General features: G+C 47.1%; 1 protein-coding gene across 1 annotated transcript; it reads right to left on the bottom strand.

Annotated features, from left to right (window-relative positions):
- On the bottom strand, positions 1-2,204 carry HOXC11 (homeobox C11). The gene is given in 3 exon segments (XM_009807542.2): positions 1-233; positions 1,530-1,673; positions 1,676-2,204. Coding segments are annotated over 3 exon segments (906 nt in total).
- Positions 2,205-9,347: the final 7,143 nt, after the last annotated feature.

The following is a 9,347-nucleotide window of genomic DNA, read 5'->3' as shown; positions in this document are numbered from 1 at the left end:
TCACAACAAGGGATTTCCAGAGAAATACTGCAGGCGGTCTCTGCTTAATTTTTTTTCTTTCATTCTTCTGTTCTGAAACCAAATTTTAACCTGTCGGTCAGTGAGATTTAGCATCCTAGACAACTGGAGCCTTTTTTCTTTGTTTATATAGACATTGAAGAAAAATTCTCTCTCTAGCTCTCTGATCTGGAATTTCGAATAGGGGCATCTCTTCTTCCTCGTTCTGGGAGCACCTTAAAAGAACCAGAAGGCAGGGTAAGCATCCTAAGGAAATGCAAGACACAGACTCATCTTCACAGCTGACCAGAGAGATAGGAGCAGCTTAACAACTCCAGTTATCAAGGCGGGGGGGAAGAGATCTTCCAGCAGTTCGCCTATTGTTAGGGGCAGCAGAGGTGAGCTTACACGGGGTCTGAAGGACCGTGGTGGGATTCTTTTCCCACTGCACGGGGCTTAACGCAGGCAGAGGCAGGCGTTTTCGGTGCAGATAGGTTATTTTTTAAAAGAAGGACCAGCCCGGGCTGGAGGCAGCAGGCTGCTGGGGAGAGGCTGGAGGAGGGGGGGGAAAAACCCCACGCTCAGCTGCAAATCTGTTATCTGTATAGAAACAGCATGAGCAAGGTTGGAATTAGAGGAACTAGATATTATGTTCCGCATAAGTTTTTCATTAACTCCAGTCCTCGCCACACACGCAAAAAGGAATCAAAGTCAAAGAGAACTCAGCATCTGAGCTGCAAAAGGGGACTTGCACCGGGAAAGCAAATAGGAAACAAACCCACCCTCCCCTCTTCCCCAAAGAGCCCCGCGCCTCAGCGCCAACTTGCAAACTTGCCTGGATTCTGCCTTCAAAAAACCTCCTCTAAGGCTGCCTAGAAAACGCGAGTGCATGCAAGGAAAAAAAAAAACCACACACCAACCAACCCCAAAACCAGCCCCAGAAGACCAGAGCAAACCACCACGTAAGGAAAAGCCCTTCCTGACAAAAGCTGGGCGCTCCCCTAGGCTTGGGGAGAAGAAATGCCACTTTAAACGGAAAAGTCGAAGGAAATGCCCAGCTCTGCCTGCAAATTCGCAGATTTCCCCCTTAGCGCTGCACCCCCACCAAGAGAAAAGACTCAACAGACAGTTTTAATTAAAAAAAAAAAAAAAAAGCCCCAAACGTTTTGCATGCATCTTAATGCCTAAAAGAAAGCACAGGCAGCTAGAGTAGTGTTCTGCCCAATTGCCTTTTACCCTCAGCAACCCGGGACCAAATCCTTTTAAAATGCTCATGTAAGTTCATGATCAAAGTTAATATTTGTCACGATGGTGTGCTTTTAAAATTTCACAGACTCTAAGATACTGTGTCTGCGCCTAACATCTCCATTTTTTTCAAAGAGCTTTTCCCATCGTAAAAATTCTTCTCGTTGGAAGAAAGAGCTTTGTAGGTTATAATAAAATCCTTTGAATGCTTATAAAACTCCACATAAATTTGACCGACAAAACACACGGGCTAGTCCCTTAACCTTTCCATTTACTGCTCTACCTACTCGAATTGCTGCTTTTGCTTCCTTCCTTGGTGACAGAAGAGGACGAGGCTGAAGACCCCGGGTTTGTGTTCTCCTCCTCATCCTCCGGGTCTATACCTTGCTCTCCGCGGGATGACAGTGCGTGGGCTTGGGACTCTGCCTCCACTTTGCCTCGCCCTTCTGCAGGCAGGGCTCCGGCGGATTTTCCGCCCCGCAATAGGCGTTTTCGAAGAAGCGGTCGAAACCCTGGGGCAGGACAGTGTTTTTGTTCATGCTGGTGTAGAATCCCGTCGATGCCGGGTGGTTGGAGCTGGGGTGGTGGTGGCTGTACACGCTCTCGTTTTTCATTAGCATTTCGGTCATGGTGGAAGGCGGGATGCACTCTCTATGCATCAGATCTTCTGCGGAATAACACGAGGCGTAATTGCTGCGGTGGTGCCATTTACTCGAGGGGTCTAGCCCGTAGGAGACCTCTCGCACGGGCTGCACTTGCGAGAGGTTGGTGGAGTAGGGGTAGGAGATTTGGCGAGAGGGGGCCTGTGGCAAGAAAGATGACACAGTTGAAAATTCGGGGACGTAATAGGTACAGCTGGGGAGGTAGAGGTTAGAAGCGCAACCTGCCCTTTCTCCAAACTCAGCGCTCCGCTCCTTACGCGACTGGGAGCAGAAGTTGCCCAGGTTCACCGAGTTAAACATCTTTCGCCTTTTCTTGCTCCTATAGCTAGATGTTTTGGATCCGATGTGCGGAGGGGAAAAAATTTGGGAAGGCGAGATGACGCGCTATCCGTCTTAGTCGCTCCGGAGGACACGTGATCCAAAGTAGATATTGTCATATATCAGTTTGGAGCACTTAGATGCGTAGGAGTGGTTCACTTAGGTAAGATCTCAGAGGTTCAAACGATTGGTTTGCAAACACCGCAGAAACATTATGAAAATCAATTGCAGATTTGTGTCCATTTTCCCGAAGGCACACCCCCTGCGAGCACCCCCGGCAGCACGAGTACAAGGGGCGGCTTGTGAAGTTGCTGCTTTTTTTTTTTTCCCCTGCCTTTTTTTTTTTTTTTTCCCTCCTCTCCTTCCTCTTTGGATTCTGCTGGCCGCTTTTCAGCAGGGTTTGGAGATGTGGGGTGGGGGGGATTTGGGCTGGGGAGGGGAGAGGGAGGGTCTTAGGGAGCTCGACCGCTGCTTTTCCACCCTTTAAAAAATATTTTAATTGCGCTGATTATTACAATTTATTATTACGGCTACTTCCACCCTTGCGAGTCCTCCCGAATAGCCTTTGGGTAGCTCGCTAAAACCTCTGGAGGTGCAGAAGTAAGTTTTCCAGCATTTCTCCAAAGCTCTTCCCACAGCCGGGCTGCCAACTTAGAAGGAAACCTCTCTCTCTCTCTCTCTATCTGGGAGCGAGGGGGTTGGTGCTAATTAACAAGCTTCTAACAGACGCTAATTATGTTGATCTCTATGTGCGCATCAACGATACATCAACCCCGTTGGCATGCTTTATGGAGAATATACCACTGAGGCACTGACAGTGCGCGGGGGATCGCGTAAAGTTTCCAACTTTCAAGTTGAAGCAGGCCTGGCTTAATGACTTTTGGTACCGAATTAGTGCTAGATCAAGGAATAGAACAAATGAATTAAGTCAATGGCTAATAAATATTCGAAAACCTCCTTTAATGTTTGCTTAAATATTTATTACGTAAGAGTGGCATATTGAATATTTAATGCGGTTGTTTATTGTCAATCAATGAATGTACTTTCAGCAATACTCTCATCATCTATTCTTCCAGCTGAATTAAAAAAGATATTCTTATTAAAACCATTCGTCTTCCATCCCGCGCCCCGCAGCCTCCTCTTTCTCCGTCCTTCCGCATTTTCCACGAAAAAACTGGGATACCGAAGTGCCGCCGGATATTCTCCCAGCTTTGCGAAGAATTATTAAAAATTATTTTAAAAAAACCCAAAACCTCCTCTGCAAACCCTCTGGAAAGGTGCACCTGAAGGACGCGGAACTTCCGCGGTACAGGCTCCGAGGGCTTATCCCGCTGCCTTTAAACAGAAGGGACAAAATCGTCTGCAACAATTGGGCGTTAATCGGGTTTTTCACCTGGATTAGGAATCCTCTGCCTGAGGTGGGAAAAGCTGCTCTCTCTGCCGAACAGAGCGCGCTGCTTCCGTCTGCAAACGCAGATATTGCCGCGTCCCCCCTTTTTTAATCCTTTTCTCTTCGGGCTGCCACTCAGGCGGTTTTTCCCTGGAGTTACCCCTTTTAAAAACGCCCAGTAAAAGGAAAAATAAATAAAAAGAGGGAATTGTCCACAGAGAAACCCGAACTCAACGCTCCGGGCGAAACTAAGGCACCAGGAGCGAGCGGGAGGATTTCTGGGGGGGGGATTTGGTCAAATCGAGTCGTAGTAAATTCCAACAGCAAGAAGGAAAAAAAGGCAAATCTCAGCCTTCCAGCCCTCAGCCTAGGAGCAGAAAAAGCCTCGACGGCTGCCGTCTTTTCGCTTTGCTCCCCGAAAAAAACCCCACCTCAAACCAACCCCCAAACTCACCCGAAAATAACCAATTCAGCAAAAAGGAGGCTCGGAGGGTGCCCGCCCGGCTCGGGGCTGTCCCCCCTGCAGCTGGGCATCCCTGGGCAGCTCCTTTTTCCCTTCGCTCTCCAACACTGCATTTTATTTAATTTGCTAGCACCCAACCTGCCGTTTGCGTTTTATCCGGGGGGAGTGTGTGTGTTTGCTGAATTCCTAGGCGAGATGGAGAGAAACGGGGAGGAAAAACGCACCTCCAGCAACCGGGGGGGGGGGGGATGCAGCCTCTGCTAGAAATAGAAATATCCTGCAATTCCGCAGCAATGCAAGGGGGGTAAAAAAAAGGGGGGAAAAGTTGATTTTCAAGGAAGAAAAGAGCCTCGCAAGTCCGTACCTTGCAGCCGAGCGGAGAGCAGAGGATTGCAAGATGCCCGAGCAAAAAAATACAGTGGGTGTTTTCAGTAGAGCTTTCCAAAGTACAGTGCTTATCCGGCGGTGTGCCCGGATTTTATGTATTTATTGGAAATCTTGAAGGGAAACATGGCGGCTGAGGTTGTGTGCTCTTCCTCACTTTGAGCCTTCCTCACCCCCCTAACGCAACACCGCGCTCCTGATCATTTATTCTCATTCATTTCTGGATTTCGCCTCCCCCCTCTCCTCTAGCTTTGTATTTTCTATTTACAGAGCCGTTCTCATAAACCCCTTTTTATAAGGGATCGGGGCGTGTGAGTCTCTGGGAATGCGTGTGTGTGGAGACAGAGACAAGCACACGTATAAATATGTCTGTAATCCAAAATGAGCTGCGTTTTCCTCTCTAACGCACCGTTTGGCTGATGAATATATATCTATATATCTATATATACAGGGGCGAGAACTCTGGCTGCAGAGATGGATTTCTTCAGGTTTGTAATCCGCCCTATTTTATGACTTGGACGTCGTTTTGGGCAAAACTTTTAATTAAAGTGTCAGCGATCTTTTAACTTGGCTTTTTATGGACCAATATTAATACTAACTACAAACTAATAATGTTAAGCTATTGTTTATGAGTGTAATTATTTTTTCCCCCAATTCCCTCCTGTTTGCAACCTGCGTGGAGGATCTTCTCCCTCTGATTAGAAGGGGAAAGGCTCTAAAATACACATTTTTTCCTGATCTTTGTTCCAACCTAGATTCCATAGGAAGGCTGTAGGCGTGAAGCGTCGCATCCAGGGCAGGAATTAGAGCGTGTTGTGGAAAAAAACCAATACCCGAGCAGCTTCTTAAGCCCAAAACAAAGCTCATTCACCCCCCAAAAAACCCCTAACACAACAGCAAGCAACAAAAATCTCTGTGGCATAAACCTCGCCGTCTCCCCTCTAGGTGCGTGAATAATTTATTGCTCCGCGTAGGTAAATGCATCTAACCCAAGCCCCGGTGTCGTTTTGGTTTTTAAACCCAGTTTAAAGGATAGGATTTGCCTGTTTCCTGCAAGAAGAGGCAGCTGTGGAGTCACAGCACTTGAATTTGACCACCAAAGTGACCACCATAAAACGGAATGAGGGCTGGCGGCTCGCATTCCTTTTGCTTGCCCTTAAAAAAAAAAAAGAAAAAGAAGAAAAAAAAAGGCAAATAACTTGAAGGCATAGCCTTAAAGCATCCAGAGCATTTCAATCCCTTCGGTTTTTGAAACCTGCTTCATTTCCTAGCGAATGGGAAAGGTTAGAGCGTGGAGGGGAAAATTACAGAAAAGCTGTATTTGTGCTCTTTAAAGGGCAAGAAAAAATCGAGGGGAACTTGAGAAGGGGGAGGAAAGGGCTGATTTGGTTGATTTGAGATGACTGTGTGTATAAGAGGAAAATGCCCCGTCTGGAAGATTTTTTTTCCCTTTTATTTAGTTATTTCTCAGCCAGGGGGAAGGCAGCGCCGAGCTCGTCGCTCCCTGTGCCTCTGCTGCCGTGATGCACAAACCACCCGGCTTTACCCTGGCATCTCAGCCGGAGACCCTCTCTCTGCCAAATCGCCCCAGCAAGAAAAAGCAAAGTGCAAGGAAAAAAACCCCACCAACCCCAAGCCCCCCCCCGCCGCCCCCCCGCTCCGGAAGTCCCCACTCATTTGCCTGATATAATGCAAACACTTAACACGTTTAACAGCGTTTTCAGCAGGCGGAGAGGCTCAGGCTCGGAAGATGTGTTTTGCGTTACTAAGATGGATTTTAAGGGGGTGTCAGAGGCATTTCGTGACCAAAAAACGTTGTAGCAATTGTAGCGAAATCAAAAACTTGGAGTTGTGGAAGTTGGCTTTAGCTGATCTGTGTAAACATCTGAAGTTATATTTTGGTTTGGGTTAATCCTGTACTTGAACTCTTCTCAATAAATCATTCCTCTTTTCTTTTTTTTCTCCCATTGGGGAGAGAAGATATTATTTTATTTCCCCCCCCCCCCCAACCTGGAGTTATCTGAAGGCAATGCAAATTCGTTAGCAACCTCCCAACTTCGGTCAAACCCCTTTTTTGTAAGTATTGCCATAAAGAAGGCTTTGTCCGAGCCCGTACAGTAGGGAAACTATTGACCGGGGGGGGGAGAAGGGGGGAAAAAAGAAAAAAAAGGAAGGAGGAAAAAAAAATGAGAATAGATTTGATACCAACCTGGCTTACCACGTCACCCATCGCTACTTACTGCGCTCTCAAGATATCTGCTGCGTTATTTAGACCCTGACTCTCTCCCTATTTCAGGCTGTGACCAGAGCTTTGCTTTGCCTCCTGCTTTTGGGGCGAAAAGGAAGGAGTTTTTCCAACCTGCGTGGCTAACCTGTGCTCACCCGGGGCCGCAAAGGCGTCGCGGGTGGGTGCAAAAAGCCCTCCTTTAGCAGATGCATCTCCCAGGAGCTGCGGGGATGCGCTTTGCTTTTGCTAAACGGGCTCCAACTTCTGATGTCTAATGACTTTGGCCTATCAGATGTTCTCCAAGTGATTTTTCCCTCCCTTCCAGGACGGTACTACAATTACTTCCTCAGATGGACTTCAAGGAAAAAAAAGAAAAAGAGAGAAAGAGAGGAAACTCAGGCCAGTAAACAGATTACTCGACACCGCGTGTGCGTATAGGAAATCTGAAGGAGAGACAATAGCTACAAGTGGGAAGCGCTTGGAAAATGTTATTGTCCCCAAATGGCAAGGATAAATTTAATTGGAGGGATGCCAGGCTGCGAGAGAAAACTATATAAGCTGCGAACAATTCAAAAGGGGGGAAAAAAAATAGAAAAATACTTAGATCTCTCTAGACCTGAGCTGCAAGTTCAAAATCATGTGGACTTAATCAAGATAAAAGCAGATTGAGCTATGCTTCCCAACCGCAGGCAAGGCTGGGACTGTCTGGGATAAAAATGTGCGGCGGGTGTCGGATTCGGATAGAAGTGATGCCGAGGAGGCGTTAAGAGGAGTCGGGCTTAATAATAACCCGTATAACTATTTATTTTCTCCTCAGCCACGGGTCCTTCCCCGCCTTCTGGGCAGGGAGAGCTGAGGCCGGGGGAATCTCAACGCCTGTGTGGCTCCATCCCTGTATTTACTCCCTTTTCCTGGGGCAGCCGCTGCAGCCTGTGGAACGGCGAGGTTTGGGGAATCCGAGTCAAACTTCACGGGGTGTTAAAGTCGCTCCCAGAGCCGCGGCGAAATGCAGCCTAAAGGAGACAGGAAACCCAGAGGAGCTCGTTAAGCACCACCTAGTTCTATCCCACCGCCTCCCTCTCTAGTTCCCCCCTCCAGCCCCCTAAAAATCTTATTTAAACAGAGAGGAAGACATATAAAACACACCCAAACCTTTAAAAAAAAAATAGAAATGCCTTTATTCGCCAGACGTCGCCTCTTGATAACTTTAGCAGCGCCACTAAATGTGCAAAACCGTGTAAAAAGTCGGAAATTGTGGCGGGGAAAATGTGTTTTCTGTTGGGGAACCCATTTATTAGCGAAATAGCCCGAAATGCAAAGTTCAGAATAGAAGGTGGGCGGCTAATCCTCCCCAGCCTTATTAAAACCGCGCACACGTTTGCATGCGTGCTATTTAATCCTGAAATACTCAGGAAATCATTTCCACGTATTGCACTTTAATACTTTGGCTCCCGCATCACCCCCCCTTTTTTTTATTCTTATTATTTTTTTAATATTTTTTCCCCCCGACAGCCAGCACCTAGATGTATTTCCCTCAGATAACCATTGATCAAAGGCGAATCTCGAGAGTTTATGGGGATAAACTTCAATAATTCGCAGCCGAGGGCGCGACGGCGCTGGGCTCTCTCTTCCATCCCCGCATTAATCAGAAGAAAATGAAACAAAATCCTTCAGCTGCTTCACGGGGTGACATTTTCCGAAGGTATAGCCAGCTTTTGGAAGATAAATGCTGCCGGCGGAGGTGGAAGCCGCGGGTGCGCAGCCCTCCCCGTCCACCTATGGAGCTGATGTATACCTGCCCTCCCCTATGCACTCACGGCCCCTCGCCTATAAAATATGCCCCCGTGTGCAGGAGCGCATCCACCTCCTCCTTTCAGGTGGCGAAGCGGAGGGATGGGGGCACAAAAAGCTCTTTTTTCGGAAGGGTTTTGCTCCTCGGCCTCCGCGCGCCGCGGTGCCTTTATTCCCCTGCGGAGCCAAACCCGACGGTGGCATCTCGCTCTGCGCGGGGATGAGGGTGGAGGATTCTGGCGGTGCCATAGCCAGTTGGGAAGAAGGGATATATAAATGAGTGTAGCCGGAGCTCTCCTTTCAGAAGGTACTGGCTTTAAAATACCTCGTGGAGGGAGAGCAGATAGATTAGGAATTAAGAATCGGTCCACTAATCGGGCTCTTATCCAACCCCTCCTGGTCCCTCCCCGATGTTTTCCCTTCATTTCTTTTTCTTTCTTTCTTTCTTTCTTTCTTTCTTTCTTTCTTTCTTTCTTTCTTTCTTTCTTTCTTTCTTTTCCTTCTTTCCTTCTTTCCTTCTTTCCTTCTTTTATTTCCCTCTTTATTTCTTATCTTTCTTTCTCTTTCCTTTCTTTCTTATCTTCCTTATTTTCTTTCCTTCTTTCTTTTTCTTTCTTTCTTTCTTTCTTTCTTTCTTTCTTTCTTTCTTTCTTTCCTTCCTTCCTTCCTTCCTTCCTTCCTTCCTTCCTTCCTTCCTTCCTTCCTTCCTTCTTTTCCTTCTTTCCTTCTTTCCTTTCATTCTTTTATTTCCGTCTTTCTTTCTTTCCTTCTTTCTTTCTGTCTTCCTTTCTTCTTTCTTTCTTTCTTTCTTTCCTTCCTCCTTTCTTTATTTATTTCTTTATTTCTTCTTTTCTTCCTCTCTTTCTCTCT

The sequence above is a fragment of the Gavia stellata genome, chromosome 36 (genome assembly GCF_030936135.1).
Source record: "Gavia stellata isolate bGavSte3 chromosome 36, bGavSte3.hap2, whole genome shotgun sequence".
In the NCBI taxonomy this organism is placed as follows: domain Eukaryota; kingdom Metazoa; phylum Chordata; class Aves; order Gaviiformes; family Gaviidae; genus Gavia; species Gavia stellata.
This window is presented reverse-complemented; position numbering and strand designations above follow the sequence as displayed.